This window comes from Centroberyx gerrardi, chromosome 20, assembly GCF_048128805.1.
Source record: "Centroberyx gerrardi isolate f3 chromosome 20, fCenGer3.hap1.cur.20231027, whole genome shotgun sequence".
NCBI classification, from domain to species: domain Eukaryota; kingdom Metazoa; phylum Chordata; class Actinopteri; order Beryciformes; family Berycidae; genus Centroberyx; species Centroberyx gerrardi.
Genome location: NC_136016.1, coordinates 24,466,715 through 24,492,448, shown reverse-complemented (window position 1 = coordinate 24,492,448; position 25,734 = coordinate 24,466,715). Strand labels below are relative to the sequence as shown.

Here is a 25,734-nt window from a genome sequence, read left to right as displayed (position 1 = left end):
ATGAGAAGGCTAGACACAAATAGGACACACGCTGGACTTTGGTTGAGTTCACTACTTCCTTCATTCCATCACTTTATCCTTTACACCTGCAAATCCACATGCCTTGTTAGCTCATTAACTAGTCTATCTGCTGTCATCTTGACAAAAGATCATCAATAGGAAGACAGGGTAGTAGCATGATAATCAAATAATGATCCTCAGAACCAGCAATTGACCATTTAAAATGAATGAACCCAAGATCTAATTTTGAGTCAACACTGTTTTTTTTTCTTCTTTTTATTCCACCCTGGAGTTAACTGTAAGCATTCTTCACGTTGCATAAAGTTAGCTGAATAGTGTTACCGGCGCCAGAGCTAGGGGTCTCTGGTCCGGCAGCATGAGCCACTCAGGCGGCATCACTATATGTGGCTATTCCAGACCCACTACACTAGCATAATTGTCTATGTCTTATTTTGGCGAAATTGTGAAATCAAATCAGTGCTGATTCACCGTGCATTACAATGCAAATAAACAAACAACAAGAAGATATCCTGAAGGCCCATGTATTTATTTATCAAAACATGTCAGTGAACAGACTACATATTACACGTTGATAATGCGAGTACATGACACACAGTGTACTACATTAAAGATAACTTATAGAAGTGTGTTATTTGGAAACTATAGTTTTAACATAAGTTTATAAACTTATGTTAAAACCCATTCACTTGAATCACAATTTTGAATCTAATTGAATAATCCTGACTGTACTAGCAATTTGGATCTTTGTCATGTAGCTACAGTATCTAGCTGGCTTCATGTTAACCATGGCAGCTCTGTGCAATGGCTGAAGTTGCCAGTCTGTCGGTACAGTCAGTATACCATTGGGTATACCCAATCATTTTACAGCTGCTATTTTAAAGGGATAGTTCACCCAAAATTCAAATTGCACTCATTATCTGCTCACCCTCATGTCAACTAAGGGCTGGCAGAAATTTCAGAGTTATCTGTGGCTTCTCTGAGTTAAAGGTGGTCTCAGTGCAGCAGTGTATGTCCATATAACGATTGCAAATGGATCCCACTTTTTTCATAACAAAAAGACACACGAAAAAACATCCAAATACCTCCATACAGCTCATATGTAATGTCCGTCTTGTATTGAAACCCTGAAACGAGAAATTCCGTTAAAAAAATTATGTAAAAAAATTAATAGGTCTATATTTCAAGCTTGTTTGTAGTGGAAGCTCCCAGCACTTCTCTTCCTGGTCCGTCCAAATCTCGTGAACCGACATCAGTGCAAATTATGCGCACATCTCGAAAGATTTGGACAGACCAGGAAGTGCTGGGAACTTCCACTACAAACAAGCTTGAAATATAGACTAGAAAAAATCTCATTTTGGGGCTTCAATAAGACGGACATTACGTACGAGTAACATGGAGGTATTTGGATGGACATGCACTGCTACACCGAGACCCCCTGTAACTCAGAGAAGCCACGGATAACTCTGAAACTTCTCCCAGCTCTTAGTGGACATGAGAGTGAGTAGATGAGTGCAATTTGAATTTTGGGTGAACTATCCCTTAAGGTGAATAGTTGGTTACCTAATCCCTTACTGGAAATGTTTAATTTGCAACATAATTTGCATTAGGAATATCATAACAGTGTAGTACAGTGTTACAGACTGCAAAATTAATGAACAAACATAACTTTTATCTGACAACAGTATAACTGAGGTAAAGCATGTATTTGTTTAATGTGTTGTCAACTGCTAGAACCACAGCAGCTACTTCAACTTACAGCCTATTTCCGCTTTGAACAAAGAAGTGTTGGCATTAAACTTATGCCAAAAGAAAAGGAAAGTCAGCCAACTTACAATAAAACTAATGAATCAATTTTTCATTGAATTGAATTTTTCATTTTGAGTGATTTAGCCAAGACTTTGTAAACAGGCTGACAAGTCATATTTATGTGACATGAGTTGATATTACTGTACAACTCTGTTTTGAATTGGGCTTGTATGAAGACTCCTCCATAGAAGACAGACAGAGAGGGAAACGGAGGTGTCCATACTTCTGATCAGTCCACTGCTTTCATTCTAATTTTCTTCTCATGGCAGTTATTCTATTTTTGAGGAAATATTTGACTGCTTTCCAGTCTCTTTGTTGCAGCGCTTTAGGTTCTGCAGAAATGCAGCGCTCACAGTCGGCTTTACCTGGAACTTCTTGCCTCACCAAAAACCTCTTCAGGTGTTTTTCTACAGCAGAAATTTCCTCGGGTGTCCAACGTTTTACAGCAGCTTTTTTACCTAAGAAGGCAGAAAAAGATTACATTTTGATTAAACTGACAATTTCATAGCAGGAGCCCTGACTGCATAGCACATTACAGGACTCCCTGAACTGATAAACAGATAATCGATCCATCATTAAGTTCATGATTCAACCCTGAGCTTCACATTCATTCTGTAATTACTGGAGAATGGTGCATTCATGGACCACAGTACGTATGAAAAAATATTAAAATGTGATGTTATTTCTCTACTCGCTGCTCATATAACCAAGTAGTATTCGCTGCAAGACATCCACCCACAGCCGCTGGTACCAAGCGGTGGAAAGCCAAGCCGTCGAGGACGTGTCATGCATGCAGTGTAATTTGACGTCAGCACGGGAAATTTGGACCCAGAATTGCAGCGCATTTTGCAGCACACAGCCTGTTCAAGGCAACAGAGAGATATGCTAGATGGCTCATTCTTTTTGGTTTTGAATGCTTCATGTCCCATTATTATTAGAAAACTTAAAATGCATTTCTATTTTTTCATAAATCTTGCCTCATGATCCTTTTCCCTGGCTAGATCACCATGGTAATTTATGCTTAGGTTATGTTTAGAGTTTCATCCTAAAATCGGCTGTAAAAGTGCAGCTGTTCCACTATTTAACTCATTTACAGCTGGCATCACGTTTACTTTGAAAGTCCAGTGATGTGATGCTGAACTTCGCCAGACTAGAGCCATAGACTGTTAGGTAGGCCTAAAAGAAGTAGGTGATCGTTGCAGCGCAGTTCAGTTCATGGTGGAAGATCAGACCTACAAACATACACAGACAGCGTGTATGACCTGCACCGGACGTTGGTGCTGGAAAAAAATAAAGAAAAAACGAACAGCGCCACTCTGCAGCTCACCTGTGGCTCACCTGCAGCTGTCAGGAGCCTCGCTCTCTCTTCAGCCTGGTGTTTGGCTGCACTTTGTTTAAAATAGTTCAACATGTGAAGATCTATAACCGCCATCTGAACAGCGGTCAGCTGAGCCGGAGCACAGGGGACGTGGCTGCTGTGTAGGCTTGCTATTTTATAACGGTAAAAAAATATTGTCCTGATATTATGGGATGTTAAAGTTTGTAGCAAGTAGACTACGGTGCCGTGAAAAAAAGGAAAAACAATCGCGGGCGACATTGATGCGCGTCATGCAAGAGAGACAGGAGAGGAGGGAGAGAGAGTGAGAGGAGGGATTGATACGGAGCAAAGGCACTGTCAGGTGGGATGAACTGGGTCGCTGCACCAGGTGAGACAGGCTCACGCTTCCCTGTCCCTCCTCTCTCTTTGTGTGTCTGCCCATTTTAACGCCATCTTGACGCAGTTCAGCATCACATTAGGTTCATAATGGTCTCCATTTGGCTCTGTGCTAAAACAAGGGATGGCTTCATCACTTGTCTGAGCAGTAAACTCAGTGAAACAGCTGATTGAAACACACAAAGTCTACTTTATGAAAGCGATATTTGATTTTTGTCAATAAAAAGCCAATAAAGTCCCATACTGTCCCTTTAAATGTAGCTCAATGTAGAGCTGTCAGATATTATAAGCAGCTCTCTTGTATTTTCATGATGCTTCAGGCTATGATCAAGCGTCCATGCTCATTCATGCTCTCTCCATTAGAACAACCTGCTCCTCTTGGCTGATCGCTGGTACAGGCATCACCACTATTAGCAGTTCTGTGCAAACCTCCAGCGCTGGAGAGAGGCTGCTTGCACCAGGCGAATATTCAACGTGATTTGGGAGAAATTTTAACAGCTCTAGTAAGCAATCACACAGGTAGCTCTATGTTGTCAGGGACAGGTCAGGACAGTCTGAAGACAGACAGCTCTGAGGTTGTTTATAAAAATGAAATGCCTTGACCACATCACAGCAGAGGAAACTCCGCTGTTCTCAGCTCCACTGTGACAAGTGTTTTTTTTTTTTTTAAGCACCGGTAGCGACCAGCTAAAATACGGGAGGATACTGGACCAGTGCAGATCCGGTGTATTTATCAAAGCTTGGTTTCCGTGCTGAGGCACCCAGTTGGTTTGAGCTGCGTTAATGAAGTTATAGGATACTGTTCAGGCACCAGTGATTGTTCTGTTGCTTTTTGACTCTTTACTCACTGGTCGTCTGTGTTTTAGCGATTGTACATGGCTGAGGCCAGTATAAAACAGGTAACATTTTCATTAAAAGCAAAGTAGTGAACTTTTGGGCAGTGGCCCAAAAGAGAATCCAAGCCCCAGAGCTTACCTCTTTTTTTTGCAGACACACTCTGTTTATGGACTTGTGATGTGGAGGTACATTCTTGAGGGGATGACAAGCTGACCTCATCTTCTGACTCCTCTTCTCTTGGCATGCTGACCTCATCTGGTTGACTGACATCTAGGCACAGAAAGAACTTTAATAAATAATGAATGACAAAAAATTGAAGAAACAGTCAGAAGAGAAATTATTTTATTTTATAAAATAATCTAATTGTTCAGGCTCACCTGTTGCAGACCCTGTCTGGTCTTGGACTTGTGATGTGGAGGTACATTCGTGTATGGATGAAATGCTGACGTCATCGTCCGACCCCTCTTCACCTGGACACAGAAAAGGCTCATTCAAACATGCAAGAGAGACATACAAACTTTAATAAACTTAAATATAAGTAGTCAGTAAAGCTAGATTGATAATGATATTAACCGAAATGACATTGAAATACCCGTCAGGCAGATCAGAGAATGAATATCGAGACAGAGTCTGTTATAATAATTATTCATAACTAATAAAATACATTAAAATAATCCACAGTTGTCTGACTGAACTGAGTCAAAGGGGTTCTTCAAACAGCTGGTCATCTTATTGCCCCAGCCACAGTAGTGAACTGTGGAGCAGCTGTTTACAGTCTCTTCTTATATTTGTGTCTCACGCTCTCACACTCTCCCTGCACCAACCACTGCCTGCAGCCTGGTCTGTCTCACTGCTCTGTCTCACTGCTCTTACAAATTATGATTTTAGCCTGGTCTATTAAGACTTAATTTATTTAGTTTACATATTTACAATTTAACATAATTCTTAAGCATTTGATGGAGTTTTCCACAGCTACCATATTTATTAATGTTTTCAATGCAGTAAAGCTGAAGATGTCCAGGTAGAGAGCAGCAAGATGTCCAGGGGAGACTGTGAACTAGGACAAAAGGCAGCACACAATCATAAAATTGTTTCTTTTAGCATGGATGGTATATGAAAAACCTTAATTACACATTCTGAATGAGTGATTTCTCCATGTACAGTTGAGTCTTTGGCTCTGCCTACCTGAGAAAGCCACCACACGCCAGGGCTTATCTTTATAAAATATTTGAAACGGCTGCAGATGTTCTGCAAATGGCCTATTCACACTGCTAAACCTTTGCCCTGCAACATTTTATAATGATTTTGTCTTGTCCTGAATCTTTGTTGTGAGCTTGGTTTTACAGATGAATGACAGTTAAGAGAAATGTAATATTGTCACTGTACTTTGACAATCATATAGTAGATTTCAATCCCAGACCCCCATCTTGCTGAATCAGACTTGTGCCCTCAATCCTGGAGACAAAGTGATATTGTATCCTTGTCTTAACACAAGGTCAGGACATTACCAGTCAGGGAAACCTGCAGGCTTTCAACGGTGTTAACAAAATCCAAATGCAAAGCTCATATATATATTAATGACCAATGATGGCTAGTTTATAACCAATTTATCACATACCTTCGATGTCCTCTTCTGAAGGCCCCTCCATGCCAATGGTCTCTAAAATGTTAATAGATATAATATTATTTTTATTGAGTTGGAAAGCTGAAACTGTGGGCAATCTGCCAATTAAGACTATACATACTGTAAAAACTGCAGACAATTGCTTGACTGATCATACTGTTTCAATAACTACTGAGGTAGATACAGTCAAAATACAATACAGATCAATAAAACTTACTTTTCTATCTGTATGTTTGTGTCTATGTGAGAGCAACAGTCATTCTCATCCAATCACCACTATTCCAATATGTTTTACAGGGTAAATATTTGCTTACTGGATGCTTAAGAATAAATGTCATATATTGTACTTTTAAAAGTAATGACACTTAGTACCATTCACGTCAACTTGAATTTCATCCAGACTTTTTCCTTTCAATTCTCCTAGGCGTCCCTGCTCCATGGCCAGTAGTACTTTGCTGATTTTGGCCAATTGGAGGGTGCCCTCTGGAAGGCGGTAGTGCTTCCGGTGGACAGCGATATTATGCCCAAGAAAGTCTGCCAACTGATCGAGTTCCGTGGTCTTGAGGTTCAACACAGTTGAGAGGGTGGCGATATGTTTTCTCAGTTTTGTTGATGTTAATGCTTCAGGATTTTTGATGTGGTCACATTCTCCTACAAACTGCCTTATGCAGTCAGAGGCCCTTAGGTAATGGACAGAGCATGGTAATGCAAACAGATACACATTTTCACACAGCACCCCGCATTCTTGTCTCTTCTTGGTTAGAGCATCGAGTGACTCTCTCATGAGTGGGGTCAAAAGAACTGGTACCTTTCTTCCTCTCTTGCCAACAATTGTAATCCTTACAAAATGTTTACACAGCTTCTGTTCAAGTGGTGTAAGAGCCAAGCTTACATCTCCATGTGTGTCTGATGTGTCCTTTGACAGGTACGAAGACAGGAGCATCCTGGACACTTCCCCTCCTCTCCGCCGGTTAAACAATACAACTTGTGTCAGGGTCACTTTTGCAAGCTCCTTCCAGTTTGATGGTGATGGGTGTTCTTGTAGATCATTCAAATGTTGCTGCTGTTTCTCAGCTAGATGACAATGAAGCTTTTGGATATCTTGTGTGAAAGGTAGGAGTTGTGGAGCATTCCATTTGCTCTGGTCTAGCTGAGTTAATGCTTGGCTCGCGATATCAAACCTCCAACTTTCTTGATAAAGTTGAGCAAAATCCTCAGCATCTTGAGTAGCTTGTTTATCTTTCTTTTTCAGGCCTTCAGACTTGATGAACATGGCCAAAGAATGTAAGCTATGGCCAACCTTGCGCGCAAGAGATGGACGTTGGTATTTACCAGTTTGCTCACTGAATCCAGACAGGCTCTTAGCAGCAGAGACAACCTGAGTGTACTGTTCAGGTTTTATGAGTTCTTGAATGGTCTTCACATGTGTAACTTTTCTTGCTTCCAATAAAAACCTGCCAAGCTCTCTCAGTTTCTGTCGTATATACTGATGTTGACTGACAATCTTCTCATTCTTTTTGAACAGTCTGTAACCATACTCAAGAAGGCAGCGGTCTTCTTTAATAACAACTGCAATCCTGTCTTGGTTCATAACACTTAAGAACTTCCAATAAGCATCGTTAAAGCCAGGTGGAGCAGGTTCAGCGAAAGCACACAATGCTTGAACTCTTTTTTTGCCTGGTTTGGTATCCTCAGGTTTGAAGCTGCACACCTGAAAGTGACGCCACATCGCTCTTCTGGAGAACAAGCCATAGCAGTGAATACAATGGGTAAATTGCTGTCCTTCAGATTTTTTCTGTGGTTGCTTCCATGGTATGAGATTGCCTTTTCGTGTCTCCAGAACATCACTGTTGTGCTCAAAGTTGCCTTTATTTCGTATATAGTCTAACTGCAGTCTTCGTTCTTTTGAGTTCTTTGGCAAGCTCCGTGCTTTTGCAACCTCTGTTTCATCTTGGTGCTTACGCCACAAGTGTCTTGACATTTTCTGGACAAACTTTCTGCAATAAAAGCAGAAATGTTTCTTATTATAGCTTCTGGATCCATTCCCCTTCTTTAAAACTGGACTGACATAGATGGACTGTTCTTCTTCCAGGGGCACTGAAACACTCGCATCCTTTTGTGAATATGTTGACACTATTTTCTTTTCATTCCCATCAGCTCTGCGATTTGGAAATTTTTGTGTGGGGGCTTGACATCTTTCAAAGGTTCTCTTCTGGCTAAGCTCAAGCGAGCTCTGACTGGAAGACTCACTTGTGTTCTGACCAGAAAACTTGTTTCTCTGACTTGATGACCCACTTCCACTCTCCCTGGGCTTAAACTTGCTCTGACTGGATGCCTTGCTTCTTCTCTGATTTGAGGACTCACTTCCACTGTCCCTGGGCTTAAACTTGCTCTGACTGGAAGATGTTCTTCTACTATATGCTGATTTTTTCTTTTTTCCATCTTCCAGGGTTAATTCCAAACTGCTATCACTCTCTGTGCTTTCGTCAATGGGACATGGAATGTACTCATCTTGACTATCTATGTCTGAGTCATCTGATTCCACAACGTTCATCTGAATCTTTCAAAAACAACAACAACAAAATCATGTGTCAATCACTCATTTTGAAACATTAAGTATCAAAAATCTGAGTATACTTTGAATGTGTAAATAAATTTATGAATGAAAACACATACTGTTAATTTATGTTGGACAAAACATTTGACTAAAAACTGGGAATGGCGCTTCCATTTCCTTTTATATTCAATTAATCACATTACATAATGAACAAATACTGGCATTTTTTTTTACCATAAAATTAAATCTGTTAGGTCCTTGTCTGACTGTTAACAGTGGTTTCGCCAGTGTTTCCAGGCAGACAAGAAGATATTGCATGTGTTAGCAGGCAGAAGACGGCATAACACCAGTGGCTAAAATTATAACAAGTGAGAGGACACAGCCTACAGCTGGTGAAACAGCAACTTCATGTTCAATTGTTCATACAAAAAATGAGACATTGCCCGCAAAATGAAGTTCATTCCCTGTCCTCACACCACAAGCTTATGTCAGTTTTCTCTCTCTTTCTCTCTCTATCTTTCTCTCACCTAAGTAATCATGCCCATCCCTAGTAAAAACCTTCAAAACAATCTAAATATGTCATATATATATATACAATAAAATTGAGTCAGTATCAGGTCCACTAGCAAGAATACCAGACATGTTCACAGTCATGAAAACACATAAAAGAATCAAAAAAAGGCTTACGGGATGGCAAGAGATTCTTCTTGGCCTCTGTGAATTCCTTTTAGGCTCGGAAATGAAAGTGCCTTGTGTGCTGTCATCACTTGAGTCGTAGAGACAGCCAGCAAAATCATATACTCTATCCATCTGCAAAGAGGAAGACATGGAGATTATTTTCCCTTTTTGTTGACACGGTAGAAAAACAAATGGCAGATGGATGGACAGGCAGACGGATCGACGGATACATTTATTGTCATTTCCACAACAACGAAATTGGGGAAAAGGGCTCATCAACTAAAAGTACCCATACTGTAACTTACTCATAACTTTTAAGACCTCACCAGAATGCTTTTTGTGCGTCTCAGTGGTGGAACAAGTTCATCATCTGATTGCTCGTTGGAATGGTTTGGAGAAGCCTTATCACAGGTGTCTTCCACAATAGATTCATCGGTATCATACAAATGATCAGACACATCCGGCCCACTATCCATCTGAAAAAACAAAAGGTATGTCAAGACGTGCATATATTCATCCACAAATGCACATAAAACCAATAACAGCAAGGTTTATACAATTACTTGACTAAAAAATGAATGGATTTCATGAATGGCATACCAAAATGTCATCTGTTTTCTTCCTTCCATCACGGTGTGGAGTGGACGTTTTGTTCTCCATACAGTCCTCATCAGTTTCATCACTATCTGAATAAGCAACGAGCGAAAACCTTTGGGCTTGAAAAACCTAAATATGAAAAACAGGAAAATCTGTTAACTTTAACAGTTAACAGTCTGTTAACTTTAACAGACAGGTGGAATCTGCCAATCTGCCAACTGTCTCACATTTGAAATATCACTTTAAAACACGCAACAGCTCACACAGTGTACAATTATGACTGTTAAAATCAAAGTTGAGATAATGCCAAGTGATGCCAAAGGAACATAAAAAGCAAAGTGGACATTGGCCCATTTTGGTGACCGAACAGCATCACAAGCTAGTCACCACAGATTAGTTGTGATGACTGTCTACAATGTCTTTTTTTTTTTTACCTGTGTGTTAGTCTCATCTGGCTTTGATTCCTCGTGGAACATCTGGGTTACAGGACAGGTCTCCGTCTCTACTGCTGCTGCAGGAGTCTGAGGGTCCACCACCTGAAATTTAGATGCCAGACAAGAAGACACTTAGAGCTGAATGAAGTCATAGCTGTATGTGGAGACATTCATAGCTAACAATGTTACCTAAAAGTAAAATAGATTCTCAAACGGCACAGAACTATAAGACTGAGGTCACAGCATCGTTTTTCTGAGATATCAGCAACTCTTATGAGCCATTACAAAGATTTGCAGTGCCTCACATTTGAAATATCACTTTAAAACACGCAAGAGCTCACACAGTGTACAATTATGACTGTTAAAATCAACGTTGAGATAATGCCAGGTGTTGTCACAGGAACATAAAAACACCAACAGTGAGAACCAAACGGAGGGGCCCCATATGGGTGAGACTAGAAACATACAAGTGTGTTAAGTTCCCCTCCCCCATCAAGAGTGTTTGTGACATGAAATGACCCCACAAGGACATGACTTGAAATGTGTGACATTAGCTGGCTGTTATCATACCATCCAATGAGTAATAACGACTACTTTAAAGCAATATGAACATTGATGGCCCATTTTGGCTTAGTCTTTCTGACTACAGCATCGTTTTTCTGAGGTATCAGCAACTCTTATGAGCCATTACAAAGATTTGCAGTGCCTCACATTTGAAATATCACTTTAAGACACGCAACAGCTCACACAGTGTACAATTATGACTGTTAAAATCAAACTTAAGATAATGCCAGTTGTTGTCACAGGAACATAAAAACACCAACAGTGAGAACCAAACGGAGGGGCCCCATATGGGTGAGACTAGAAACATACAAGTGTGTTATGTTCCCCTCCCCCATCAAGAGTGTTTGTGACATGAAATGACCCCACAAGGACATGACTTGAAATGTGTGACATTAGCTGGCTGTTATCATACCACCTAACAAGTAATAATGACTGCATCAAAGCAAAGTGGACATTGGCCATTTTGGTGACAGAACAGCATCACATGCTAGTCACCACAGATTAGTTGTGATGACTGTCTACAATGTCTTTTTTTTTTACCTGTGTGTTAGTCTCATCTGGCTTTGATTCCTCGTGGAACATCTGGGTTACAGGACAGGTCTCTGTCTCTACTGCTGCTGCAGGAGTCTGAGGGTCCACCACCTGAAATTTAGATGCCAGACAAGAAGACACTTAGAGCTGAATGAAGTCATAGCTGTATGTGGAGACATTCACAGCTAACAATGTTACCTAAAAGTAAAACAGATTCTCAAACAGCACAGAACTATAAGACTGAGGTCACAGCATCGTTTTTCTGAGATATCAGCAACTCTTATGAGCCGTTACAAAGATTTGCAGTGCCTCACATTTGAAATATCACTTTAAAACACGCAAGAGCTCACACAGTGTACAATTATGACTGTTAAAATCAACGTTGAGATAATGCCAGGTGTTGTCACAGGAACATAAAAACACCAACAGTGAGAACCAAACGGAGGGGCCCCATATGGGTGAGACTAGAAACATACAAGTGTGTTAAGTTCCCCTCGCCCATCAAGAGTGTTTGTGACATGAAATGACCCCACAAGGACATGACTTGAAATGTGTGACATTAGCTGGCTGTTATCATACCATCCAATGAGTAATAACGACTACTTTAAAGCAATATGAACATTGATGGCCCATTTTGGCTTAGTCTTTCTGACTACAGCATCGTTTTTCTGAGGTATCAGCAACTCTTATGAGCCATTACAAAGATTTGCAGTGCCTCACATTTGAAATATAACTTTAAGACACGCAACAGCTCACAGAGTGTACAATTATGACTGTTAAAATCAAACTTAACATAATGCCAGTTGTTGTCACAGGAACATAAAAACACCAACAGTGAGAACCAAACGGAGGGGCCCCATATGGGTGAGACTAGAAACATACAAGTGTGTTAAGTTCCCCTCGCCCATCAAGAGTGTTTGTGACATGAAATGACCCCACAAGGACATGACTTGAAATGTGTGACATTAGCTGGCTGTTATCATACCATCCAATGAGTAATAACGACTACTTTAAAGCAATATGAACATTGATGGCCCATTTTGGCTTAGTCTTTCTGACTACAGCATCGTTTTTCTGAGGTATCAGCAACTCTTATGAGCCATTACAAAGATTTGCAGTGCCTCACATTTGAAATATAACTTTAAGACACGCAACAGCTCACAGAGTGTACAATTATGACTGTTAAAATCAAACTTAACATAATGCCAGTTGTTGTCACAGGAACATAAAAACACCAACAGTGAGAACCAAACGGAGGGGCCCCATATGGGTGAGACTAGAAACATACAAGTGTGTTAAGTTCCCCTCGCCCATCAAGAGTGTTTGTGACATGAAATGACCCCACAAGGACATGACTTGAAATGTGTGACATTAGCTGGCTGTTATCATACCATCCAATGAGTAATAACGACTACTTTAAAGCAATATGAACATTGATGGCCCATTTTGGCTTAGTCTTTCTGACTACAGCATCGTTTTTCTGAGGTATCAGCAACTCTTATGAGCCATTACAAAGATTTGCAGTGCCTCACATTTGAAATATAACTTTAAGACACGCAACAGCTCACAGAGTGTACAATTATGACTGTTAAAATCAAACTTAACATAATGCCAGTTGTTGTCACAGGAACATAAAAACACCAACAGTGAGAACCAAACGGAGGGGCCCCATATGGGTGAGACTAGAAACATACCAGTGTGTTAAGTTCCCCTCGCCCATCAAGAGTGTTTGTGACATGAAATGACCCCACAAGGACATGACTTGAAATGTGTGACATTAGCTGGCTGTTATCATACCACCTAACAAGTAATAATGACTGCATCAAAGCAAAGTGGACATTGGCCCATTTTGGTGACAGAACAGCATCACATGCTAGTCACCACAGATTAGTTGTGATGACTGTCTACAATGTCTTTTTTTTTTACCTGTGTGTTAGTCTCATCTGGCTTTGATTCCTCGTGGAACATCTGGGTTACAGGACAGGTCTCTGTCTCTACTGCTGCTGCAGGAGTCTGAGGGTCGGCCACCTAAAATTCAATTAAACAATTAGTCATGTTAAACCACATCACACATATCAAACATCACATGCATTTCCTTAGATACACTCAGAATAATACTGGAAACATGATTAATATTGGAGAAATACGAACATTTTTTACACTTAAATATGTCTGCAAAAAGAGGGCTGCCGCTTCACCCGGCTGGTTCTTAGCTAAGGTGCTGGAGACATAAACAATGTCAAAAATGAAAAAGAGACTCTCCACACACTTAGATCGATGCAGTTTCACTTTATTAAAAGCTAAGCTTTCGGTCTCACATGACCTTCATCAGAGCATACACTGAGACAATGGGCAGGCAGGTAGAAAAAGACACACACTCCTAATTTCATCAGTGATACACCTGTGTGCACCCTGGTGGTGGAAGCTCCACCTCTTGGGAAATGTAGTTCTGGGGCATACAAATGGCAGCCATCTCATAGGGTCAAAGCACAGGGTGAAGCACAGTCAATTTGTTACTTTGAACAATCAAAGAGAAACACAAATACAATCATGAAACATCTCCTGATTAAACACACTCAAAACAGGAAAAATTGGCTCTGGGAGGTGTTGACCTTCATCAACAGAGATACCCAAATAGAAAAGAAGAGAGAAAACCAGTACATTAAATTGAATGAAGAGCTATGAATGGGTATCAGGCAAAAAACCATCATAAACCATAGTCTCTATATTCTAAATGAATGTCTAGGATTATAACAAAACATGCATATCGAAATCCTCATTCAGGCCCATTGGTTGAAGTGTGTCTAGAGTATCTATCAGAATAGCTCCCGTTGGCATAATCTTCTGTCCACATCTCCTCCTCTTGATAATACAATGTGCAATGGGCATTTTAATAAATAGATCACATTTTCTGTACTGCATGTGATAAAGCCTCTTACAGGAAAACTTTTGTGATCTATTTATTAAAATGCCCCTGTGATAAGACCTACATAGGTAAAACTACACGCAGTCTAAAACAGAGGATCAGCGAGCACAAGAGCTCCATCAGACGCAATGATGTGAACTACCCTGTAGCTCGCCACATTAGTGAATTCTGACATCCTATCTCCTCTCTGCGATTTCAGGGCATTGAGTACATTGTATTGTCAATAGGAGGAGATGTTGACAGAAGATTATGCCAACGGGAGCTATTCTGATAGATACTCTAGACACACTTCAACCAATGGGCCTGAATGAGGATTTCGATATGCATGTTTTGTTATAATCCTAGACATTCATTTAGAATATAGAGACTATGGTTTATGATGTTTTTTTGCCTGATACCCATTCATAGCTCTTCATTCAATTTAATGTACTGGTTTTCTCTCTTCTTTTCTATTTGGGTATCTCTGTTGATGAAGGTCAACACCTCCCAGAGCCAATTTTTCCTGTTTTGAGTGTGTTATTTAATCAGGAGATGTTTCATGATTGTATTTGTGTTTCTCTTTGATTGTTCAAAGTAACAAATTGACTGTGCTTCACCCTGTGCTTTGACCCTATGAGATGGCTGCCATTTGTATGCCCCAGAACTACATTTCCCAAGAGGTGGAGCTTCCACCACCAGGGTGCACACAGGTGTATCACTGATGAAATTAGGAGTGTGTGTCTTTTTCTACCTGCCTGCCCATTGTCTCAGTGTATGCTCTGATGAAGGTCATGTGAGACCGAAAGCTTAGCTTTTAATAAAGTGAAACTGCATCGATCTAAGTGTGTGGAGAGTCTCTTTTTCATTTTTGACACTTAAATATGTCTTTAAAAAAAAAAAAGAGGGACGGTGCGTCCACATATCAGTACACAGACATTTGTGGGAGAACCAGCAAATATTACTACATGGTGAACATGAGTCTTGTGTGCACAGTACATTCACTTAACATGATGCTACACAGATGTGATAAGTTTAGCAGTACGGTTACTGAACGTGAATCAAGTCTTCTGGTCTGTGCATGCAGCTTGCTAGGCAGTGAGGGACACAGCGCCACATTCAGCACAGTACGTGAACCTGAATCACTCACATCTGGCCAATTTTGTTGACAGAACAGCATCACAAGCTAGTCACCACAGAGTAGTTGTGATGACTGTCTACAATGTATTTTTTACCTGTGTGTTAGTCTCATCTGGCTTTGATTCCTCGTGGAACATCTGGGTTACAGGACAGGTCTCTGTCTCTACTGCTGCTGCAGGAGTCTGAGGGTCCGCCACCTGAAATTTAGATGCCAGACAAGAAGACACTTAGAGCTGAATGAAGTCATAGCTGTATGTGGAGACATTCACAGCTAACAATGTTACCTAAAAGTAAAATAGATTCTCAAACATAAGGACATGACTGGAAACCTGTGTGACACTAACTGGCTATCACACCATTCATGACTGCATTAAAACAAAGTGAACATTGGCCCATGTTGGTAACAGAACAATATCATATACTAGTCACCGTAGTGATGGGATCAGCAGTTCGTTTGACTGTACTGAATCAGTAGAATCAGTCCATTAAAATGAGTCGTTCAAAAGATTTGTTCACTGAATCACTCTGTGCTTATGGAGCCCTGACTGCAAAGAGCATTATTCTCTAACTTCCTGAACTGATACACCGACAAACAATCCATCACTAGGTCATGATTCAGCCCTGAGGTTCAGATACACTCTGTAACACGTTCACTGCACTTAATGAGGGACATGATTGCAAAAAAAGAGAAAAAAAAGAGGGACGGTGCGTCCACATATCAGTACACAGACATTTGTGGGAGAACCAGCAAATATTACTACATGGTGAACATGAGTCTTGTGTGCACAGTACATTCACTTAACATGATGCTACACAGATGTGATAAGTTTAGCAGTACGGTTACTGAACGTGAATCAAGTCTTCTGGTCTGTGCATGCAGCTTGCTAGGCAGTGAGGGACACAGCGCCACATTCAGCACAGTACGTGAACCTGAATCACTCACATCTGGCCAATTTTTGTGACAGAACAGCATCACAAGCTAGTCACCACAGAGTAGTTGTGATGACTGTCTACAATGTCTTTTTTACCTGTGTGTTAGTCTCATCTGGCTTTGATTCCTCGTGGAACATCTGGGTTACAGGACAGGTCTCTGTCTCTACTGCTGCTGCAGGAGTCTGAGGGTCCGCCACCTGAAATTCAATTTAACAATTAGTGATGTTAAATTACATCACACAGGTCAAACATCACATGCATTTCCTTATATACTCAGAATAATACTGAAAACATGATTAATATCGGAGAAATACACACATTTTTTACACTTAAATATTTAAAAAAAAAGCTCCATGCTTAATCCAACCAACTCACCTTGCTGCGCCATGGCCATTTTGAATCACCATAGTTGTACTCAATTTCAGATCCTATTTCTATTTTCTTCATCGCGAATAGGCACAAATGTGGCTTGTTGTTAACTATGATTTTTTTCATGACACAGTTTGGATTTTTGTGACTGTCATTGACTAATCTTCCAAGAGATTCATCTTCTTCAGATGCATCAAGGCTGAAAAGTATAAGAAAGATCATAGTAGTGTTTTAATCTTAAATAGTTTCATTGGAAGAAATATGTTTTAATGAATTTTCCAAGAGTATTTGCACTTTAGTTCATTCATCATCTATTAAAAGTTTGTTCAAGGGTTCATTTATCTAGCGGCTATACATCTATACAAAACATCTATCTTTACATGCTTACCAAAAGTGACAGTTCTGCCACTCAAAGTCAAAGAGGAATGTGCTTTCAATGTCCGAGTAACATCGTGACTGGCATTCTTCCTGTGTGAGGAGTTTTCCCCTGTACTCCAAGACAAAGTCCCCTGGTTCAATGGGGTTTGTGGCAAACACTCCTCTTCCTACAAGAATATAATAAAGTAAAGGCATGTTACAGTTTGTTGTGAAGTGGGTTTGTGTGCTGTCTAGTCAATGTGCCTGCAGACAATGCTCAGCACTTCCCCAGTTTGATGGCGACAGCAATAAGAGTTATTTTAGTTTCTTAAAAGAGGTCCCTATTGTATGCATTGATATGCAAGTACAGTGAATATCACAGTCAGTCACATATAACCTACACTGAGTTGGCAACCAAGGAAATGTCACTTCCGGTCAGAGCCGTTACACAGTTGGGTAAGCTCAGAGACGTTCAGATATAGAAGTTCAGGTTGTGGTTTTTCAACTTGGTAAACAACAATTCAGGCAATGTCTCAAAGTATCTAGAGCCGGCCGGCGAATGTTTAATGTTTACTTCACAGGACACTTCAGTAGAATATTTTAACAAAGCACACTGTCTTGCCTGGACTGTAAAATATCACACTAATTTCTATCAGTCTGTCTGATTGAAATTCTCTGTCAAAAGCAAAAAAGCCACATATGTATAACCTGAACCCTAAACTGTCCTTTGTATGCACTTTATGGGTTTGCTTTTGAAATGCATAAGTTGTGTCAAGGAAACTACTGCCACTTACCTTTGTCACTGTTGATATGTCTTGCTAAAAGGCCAGGCTTGTCAGTGCCAGACAGGATATGTGTTTTTGCATCATCTGCAGGCCTGATCCTTCTTCTCCTGGACATGATGGCCCTGGGAAAACATTTTTTAATCGTTACTCCACATTCACCATAAGAGAATTGTTCAGTAAGCTATTGTTGACAGACAAAAAAAATACATCTGCACAAAATGATCAGAGATAAGTTAATATTGTGCATGTTCAGACTAGTTCAAGACCAGCTGCAAAATATTACCAGCAACAGCAGGTCAGACTAAACTAAGCAGCCACTGAGACAGTTTGCAGTTTATGTAGTCTAATAAAATAAAAGCCTAATATAAAATCGGCCCAGTGCGTGATATAAAGCTGCCGCTTCAAGTGGAGATTTTTTTCCCCACATATAGCCCGTTCATTCATCATCCTCTGAATCAAACAGGTGGGGGACCTGAGAAATCCGCAGTACCTGTAGTTTGCTATCATTCTTTTATCACCGTGTCTCGTGCGGGAGACGAGATGAGGCGGCTCGAGCCAGCTTTGTGTTCATGTCAACAATATCTTAAGCCCCGGTCCGGTTTCCTCCTGACGAGGCGAATGCAGCAATAACAACAACAACAACAACAGCAGCAACATCAACAGCTGATTCCGTCAGGTGAAGATGCTCAGAGAGAGAGAGAGAGAGAAAAGTAAGCTGCTCAGCGTGATCCCTCCGTATAAACGCTGCGCTCTGATCCAACTCCACTGACTTTCACCCCCACATGCACACACCCCAGCCCGGCTAACCCGGCCTGCCAGACTAGCAGTGATCACACCTGTACTACGAAGGAGGCTAGAGCCAGCGTTGTTTCATTCATGTCAACAATATCTGAAGCCCCGGTCCGAGTTAACACTACGACGCTGGTTGTCGACTTGGTTTATTTCCTCCTGACGCGAGTCGGATCAACAACAACAATCCCCCCGTACAAACGCTCCGCTATGACCCAGCTCCACTGACTTTCACCCCCCCACACACCCCACACCCCGGACGGCTAACCCGGCCAGCCTGTGAAAACACCTACCTTCGGTTAAAGAGCCAGACCGGCCGCCGCCTCCTCCTCTCCCCATATGGTTGTTTGGCGTTAGCAGCTACTGGGTTAATTAACCCTACCTGCCTTTTCTGCACTGTCTCGCTGCCACATTCACTTTCTAGGGTGGTTTTAAATAAAGATTATCTTGCTTAAGTTACACGGAATGCCGTTAAAGTGTTATTGAAGCTTGTTAATTGAATAGAGTGGAAGGTCGCGACCGGAAAGGGAGATCAAGTTACCTGCAGGCTTTAAATCAACATCCTGTTTCAAACTAAGGTTAATGGTAATCTCCGTATAGTGGGGGTTTTAATTTGGAGGATATCCGGGAAGAAGTTCATTAATTCAGTACACTTTGTGCTATGAAATCCCAAACTTTGAATATTGACAGCTCTCCAACACTGCCGACTCCAGTTTTAATGACCCGGCTTCACAAACAATTAGCTGCATCACTCCCCCGTTACCCCCTCTCTCTCATCCAGGTGACGTACTGCCAGCAGAGCAGCTGCGGTAACGTAGGTCTAGGTTAAAGTAATGGCCTTTTAGCCCGCAGGTAGCATTAGAGCTAACCACAAGTAGCTAAGTAGCCTAGCCTAAAGTTAGTAGCTAATTGTTATTGTAATAAAGTAGCCTAATTTACGTCTCTAATATAAACGATACAAACTATAAACCAAAAAACCATGCATATATCATTTTGTCACGGTAAATGTGGTTCAATATTTACAGATTCAACTTAACACTCAGCTTACCATCACATATAAGTCTTTTTCTTCTCTCTCATCCAGGTGACGTACTGCCAGCAGAGCAGCTGCGGTAACGTAGGTCTAGGTTAAAGTAATGGCCTTTTAGCCCGCAGGTAGCATTAGAGCTAACCACAAGTAGCTAAGTAGCCTAGCCTAAAGTTAGTAGCTAATTGTTATTGTAATAAAGTAGCCTAATTTACGTCTCTAATATAAACGATACAAACTATAAACCAAAAAACCATGCATATATCATTTTGTCACGGTAAATGTGGTTCAATATTTACAGATTCAACTTAACACTCAGCTTACCATCACATATAAGTCTTTTTCTTCTTCTTCTTCCTCTTCTTCTCTTGGATTCGCGGCAAATCCTACTCCCGGCCCCAAACCGGAAGTACGTCACCACCAAAGTACTTAAGTGTATGCACACACTTCCGGTGTGTGTGGGGGGTGCTACGCCACCTTACGGGCTCCAGGGGCGCTAGTGAGCACACACATTTCAAGTTTTTGTGACCATGTGGGACATGCAATAAAAAAGCAAGAGGGGCATCAGTGGGAGCTCCTGAGGCCATTTTGATTGAAATCGATCTGGGGCCCGCGTTTTAGGGCCCCGCGTCGGTCTTGGGCCCCCCACTGTTGGTGGGCTCCCACCGCTCAGACCCCCTGAAGTGGTATTTACAAGTGCACACACACACACACATACACACACACACACACACACACACACACAGTCATTTGTTTCGCTATGCATCACAGGACCCTCCTGCCCCTCTGTCTGAATTGCTCCCTACAGGTCCAATTACTAATCATTGATTAGACCAGCTGCCCCTGTGGATGTGTGTGTGTGTGTGTGTGTGTGTGTGTGTGTGTGTGTGTGTGTGAGACAGAGATTTTGTGTGTGTGAGGTGCTTAATCAGGCATGCTACTCCACTAATGAAAGATCGGCCTCCTCTATCGCCCCCTCAGGACCTGTGTGTGTGTGTGTGTGTGTGTGTGTGTGTGTGTGTGTGTGTGTGTGTGTTTGAGTGTTTATTATTGTCAATAAACTGGTGTGTTTCTCCAGAACACCGCTGGACTTTCACTTTCCCTCCTGTACAGCTGCAGCCAGACTGCACACACACACACACACACACACACGCACACACACACACACACACACACACACACACACACACACACACAGTGATTCAACGCTGAATATTTGGATCCATGTTGTCTCTTTCTGACTAAACTGAGCTGAATCCACACAGGAGAAACTCACTGAGGAAACAAACCTGACTGACGCCTGATTGGTCAGAGGACCTGTCAGTCAAACACCTGTATTTTGGAGTCACTCCCTCTGTGTTTTGTCTCATTACACTCTAAAAAACATTTAGACGTGTCTCTGTCAACACAGCTGTGCATCCAGTTTGGGAAAACACACGAACCCCAACAGAAGCAGATCAGAAAACAAGGAGGCTTCGTACTAAAATATGAGCAAATATACTTATCAAACAGAGGGAATTAGAAATAAAGGCCTGTCTCTAATATAAGCCTGCTTCCAATAAAGGCCTGGTACCCTCTGCAGTTGAGGTAAATAAAGGCCTGGGCCAATATTAGAGGAAATACGGTAGTTCAGTTTGTGTTGTGTTGGGTTTCAGTGGAGAGTTTTAGTGTCCCATGATGCTCTGAAGGCTTTCCCACCCCGACAAGAACAAAATTCTGAGGGAAACGCCGAATACTCGTCATTTTTTTTAAACATTTTTTTATGTGAAAATGATCCAATTTTAAGATATTGAATATTAGAAAAATGGGAAAATAATTCGGCACACTGCAAATAAAAGGCTAGGACACAAAAGCTACTTCAATTCAGAAAAACAGTGTGCAGAATTATTTTCCCATTATTCTACTTTACACTGTACTCTACTTGCACCTGCGTTACAATTGATCTTCATCTGAGCGCAACCAGCATCTTTACTTTTCTCAAGATATTGAATATTGACCGGCTTCAACTCTGAAAATATCAGTTCCAGCCACAAAAAGCTGTATCAGACAAAACCCTGATTCAGAGTGTCTGCAAGTTTCACAAGTCAAATTTAGGACATTTTAAGATGATTTGAATGCTTCTTTGCATTGAAAATAAAAAGCCAAGCTGTCTGCAGCAGCTGCTTCTGACTGATGGAAACTGTGAAGGTGTAAACAGGCAGAATAAGAAAAAGGACAGCAGGAAATGAAGAGTTAAAAGTCATGAAGTCCAGCTGTGTTCAGGAAGGCAGACAGGAGGCAGATTGTTCTGGATTCATCTGAGAAGCCACAAGACCTCCAATAACTGGATTTAAGACATTTTAATACTTTTTAAAAGCCTTAAATTGAGATAATTGATTTTAAGACTGATAATTGATTTTTCAGACTTTTTAAGTGCCTGCAGATACTCGTGTTTGCAGCCTGTTTGCAGCGTGTTTGCAGCGTGTTTGCAGCCTGTTTGCAGCCTGTTTGCAGCGTGTTTGCAGCGTGTTTGCAGCCTGTTTGCAGCGGGTTTGCAGCCTGTTTGCAGCCTGTTTGCAGCGTGTTTGCAGCGTGTTTGCAGCCTGTTTGCAGCCTGTTTGCAGCCTGTTTGCAGCGTGTTTGCAGCCTGTTTACAGCGTGTTTGCAGCCTGTTTGCAGCCTGTTTGCAGCCTGTTTGCAGCGTGTTTGCAGCCTGTTTGCAGCCTGTTTGCAGCCTGTTTGCAGCGTGTTAGCAGCGTGTTAGCAGCGTGTTTGCAGCCTGTTTGCAGCGTGTTTGCAGCCTGTTTCAAGTTTCAAGTTTCAAGTTTATTTATTTATATAGCCCTTTATCACAAGCATGTCTCAGAGGGCTTTACAGAGAGTGTGTCTAGCTAGGTCTAACTAAACACAATCAGTGGTAAACAAAATTTTGTAGGACAGCATGATGAAAAACACAAGGTAGGTAGGAGCAGATTTAGCGAGACAGACAATCTACCTATTCTATATAGCCTAACCTACCCGGCACCCCAGCCTTAGACCCTAAATGCACACAAGGAAAAACTCCCAGGAAAAAATTTGGAAGAAACCTTGGGTGGGCTGAGGCAGATAGGGATCCCCCCCCGGGACAGCTTAGCGTGCAATAGGTGCCGGGCAAAACATTGACAGAGTCACGGGCAACAATGATGACAAGAGAAAACAGAGAGAGACAAAAGAAGGGGAGGAGCATGCGGCGGTGGGGGGGGGGCTGAGGCCAGCAGTAAAGGAGCGAGGGCAGCAGCGTCCAGGAGGGAGCAGCGGAAAGGAAGGGCAAGGCAGCACTGACGACGAAGAGCCAGGGCAGCACCCGTCACTGCCAGGTAGAACACTGACCTGGAGTCAGAGAGGAGGAGAGAGAGGAAGCCGCGTACACACACACAACACACCCAGACACACACACACACGTAAAGAAGAAGGGGGGAAACAGCTGCAAACAGAACACACAGGGTCAGAGACACACGGGGGGCAGCAGCATCAGGGATGTGGAAGGGACCGAGGCCGGCGCTGACGACCACTGGACTGCACCGGAGTCTGAAGGGGGGAGAGAGTAAGGGGAGAAGCAGCAGCAGCAGAACACAAGACAGACACGTTGGGTGGGAGCAGGACCGAGGCCGGCGCCTACGACCGGCGGGAGCGACACCTGTCCACTGGCAGGTGGAGCACTGGACCGGAGTCTGAGGAAGGGGAGAGAAGACAGCTGCACACAGAACACACGGAGTCAGAGCACAGCGGGTGGGAGCGGCAGCAGGGATGGGACTATGGCATGCACTGGCGACCACTGCACTGCACCGCAGTCTGAGAAAGGGGGAGGAGACAGGTACACACAAAGGCAACGAACACACGGAGAGAGATCCAGGTGGGAGCAGCGTTAGGGATGGGACTAAGGCCAGCACCGAAGACCATCAGGGTCAGAGGAATCTGAGAAAGGGAGGAGAAAACCAGCCGTGCACACACACACACACACACACACACACACACAGAGCTGTGCAGAAGCAGCACAAGACCCAGACGTATTTGGGCACAGACACGCTCATACAGACAGCAGATAGGAAGTGATTAGACACAGTGTAGCCAGAGGGCATCCCTATGCTTATGTTCCCAACGGCAAATTTCTATATAAATACTATCTAGGCTAGGGTAAGAGAGAAGACTGTGACGAGCCCAGGCCAGCGGTGCTAAGGTAGGTCGTAAGATTGCGAGAAAAGATAGGTTTTGAGTCTAGATTTGAAGATTTCGACAGAATTAGCTTCCCTGACTGTAAGAGGTAGCTGGTTCCAGAGATAGGGAGCTCGGTAGGAGAAAGCTCTACTGCCTGCTGATTTTTTCTTGATTGCCTGCTGATTTTTTCTTGTTTGCAGCCTGTTTGCAGCCTGTTTGCAGCGTGTTTGCAGCCTGTTTGCAGCCTGTTTGCAGCCTGTTTGCAGCCTGTTTGCAGCCTGTTAGCAGCCTGTTTGCAGCCTGTTAGCAGCCTGTTTGCAGTCTGTTAGCAGCCTGTTTGCAGTCTGTTTGCAGCCTGTTTGCAGTCTGTTTGCAGCCTGTTTGCAGCCTGTTAGCAGCCTGTTTGCAGCCTGTTTGCAGCCTGTTAGCAGCCTGTTTGCAGCCTGTTAGCAGCCTGTTTGCAGCCTGTTTGCAGCCTGTTTGCAGTCTGTTTGCAGCCTGTTTGCAGCGTGTTTGCAGCCTGTTAGCAGCCTGTTAGCAGCCTGTTTGCAGCCTGTTTGCAGCCTGTTAGCAGCCTGTTAGCAGCCTGTTTGCAGCCTGTTAGCAGCCTGTTAGCAGCCTGTTAGCAGCCTGTTTGCAGCGTGTTTGCAGCCTGTTTGCAGCCTGTTTGCAGCGTGTTTGCAGCCTGTTTGCAGCGTGTTTGCAGCGTGTTTGCAGCCTGTTTGCAGCCTGTTTGCAGCCTGTTTGCAGCGTGTTTGCAGCCTGTTTGCAGCGTGTTTGCAGCCTGTTTGCAGCCTGTTTGCAGCGTGTTTGCAGCCTGTTTGCAGCCTGTTTGCAGCCTGTTTGCAGCGTGTTTGCAGCCTGTTTGCAGCCTGTTTGCAGCGTGTTTGCAGCGTGTTTGCAGCCTGTTTGCAGCCTGTTTGCAGCGTGTTTGCAGCGTGTTTGCAGCCTGTTTGCAGCCTGATTGCAGCGTGTTTGCAGCCTGTTTGCAGCGTGTTTGCAGCCTGTTTGCAGCGTGTTTGCAGCGTGTTAGCAGCGTGTTTGCAGCGTGTTTGCAGCGTGTTTGCAGCCTGTTTGCAGCGTGTTTGCAGCCTGTTTGCAGCGTGTTTGCAGCGTGTTTGCAGCCTGTTTGCAGCCTGTTTGCAGCGTGTTTGCAGCCTGTTTGCAGCGTGTTTGCAGCGTGTTTGCAGCCTGTTTGCAGCCTGTTTGCAGCGTGTTTGCAGCGTGTTTGCAGCCTGTTTGCAGCGTGTTTGCAGCCTGTTTGCAGCGTGTTTGCAGCCTGTTTGCAGCCTGTTTGCAGCGTGTTTGCAGCCTGTTTGCAGCGTGTTTGCAGCCTGTTTGCAGCCTGTTTGCAGCCTGTTTGCAGCGTGTTTGCAGCGTGTTTGCAGCCTGTTTGCAGCCTGTTTGCAGCCTGTTTGCAGCGTGTTTGCAGCGTGTTTGCAGCCTGTTTGCAGCCTGTTTGCAGCCTGTTTGCAGCGTGTTTGCAGCCTGTTTGCAGCGTGTTTGCAGCCTGTTTGCAGCCTGTTTGCAGCCTGTTTGCAGCCTGTTTGCAGCGTGTTTGCAGCCTGTTTGCAGCGTGTTTGCAGCCTGTTTGCAGCCTGTTTGCAGCCTGTTTGCAGCCTGTTTGCAGCCTGTTTGCAGCGTGTTTGCAGCGTGTTAGCAGGACATAAGCATGTTTTCCAGGACGTGTGTGTTGGCATGTAGCAGGTCAGGATCCACTTCATTATTTCAGCTCCAACAGGAGAATCAACCACTTTGCTTCTCTCTCTTTTTCTGTTAATTTATTTCTCTCTGTTGGTTTCTGTCTCTTCATCTGGTTCCCTTTCACTGCATAGTCTCTCTCTCTTCATCTTCATCTCTTTGTCTCTCTCTCTCTCTCTCTCTCTCTTCATCTCC

At 42.8% G+C, this 25,734-nt stretch overlaps 1 protein-coding gene across 2 annotated transcripts; it reads right to left on the bottom strand.

The window, feature by feature from the left end:
* Nucleotides 1-526: 526 nt before the first annotated feature.
* Nucleotides 527-20,055, bottom strand: LOC144542988 (uncharacterized). Of its 2 annotated transcripts, XM_078290898.1 has the most exons (16): nucleotides 19,990-20,055; nucleotides 17,859-17,971; nucleotides 17,096-17,252; nucleotides 16,714-16,906; nucleotides 16,434-16,535; nucleotides 15,501-15,602; nucleotides 13,290-13,391; nucleotides 11,373-11,474; nucleotides 10,269-10,370; nucleotides 9,838-9,963; nucleotides 9,564-9,713; nucleotides 9,247-9,369; nucleotides 5,997-6,038; nucleotides 4,756-4,848; nucleotides 4,517-4,648; nucleotides 527-2,285 (listed from the first exon to the last, which is right to left on the bottom strand). In XM_078290898.1, the coding sequence occupies exons 2-16, from the start codon at nucleotides 17,962-17,964 to the stop codon at nucleotides 2,268-2,270; spliced, it is 1,650 nt and encodes a 549-aa protein (XP_078147024.1). In that variant the 5' UTR covers nucleotides 17,965-17,971; nucleotides 19,990-20,055; the 3' UTR covers nucleotides 527-2,267. The 2 variants fall into 2 exon arrangements, 1 of the variants encoding a protein (XP_078147024.1); XR_013507570.1 differs by lacking the exons at nucleotides 527-2,285; nucleotides 4,517-4,648 and adding an exon at nucleotides 6,375-7,999 and having other exon boundaries at nucleotides 4,760-4,848.
* Between the last annotated feature and the right edge of the window lie 5,679 nt (nucleotides 20,056-25,734).

What these genes read in the sequence shown, in the direction of transcription:
- LOC144542988 (XM_078290898.1), bottom strand. Translation starts at nt 17,964, where the DNA reads ATGTCCAGGAGAAGAAGGATCAGGCCTGCAGATGATGCAAAAACACAT. An exon ending in CAGATGAGACTAACACACAG is followed by an intron (nt 9,964 to 10,268) that starts GTAAAAAAAAAA and finishes TTTCATATTTAG; the next exon opens with GTTTTTCAAGCCCAAAGGTT. An exon ending in GAAGAATCTCTTGCCATCCC is followed by an intron (nt 6,039 to 9,246) that starts GTAAGCCTTTTT and finishes TTAACATTTTAG; the next exon opens with AGACCATTGGCATGGAGGGG.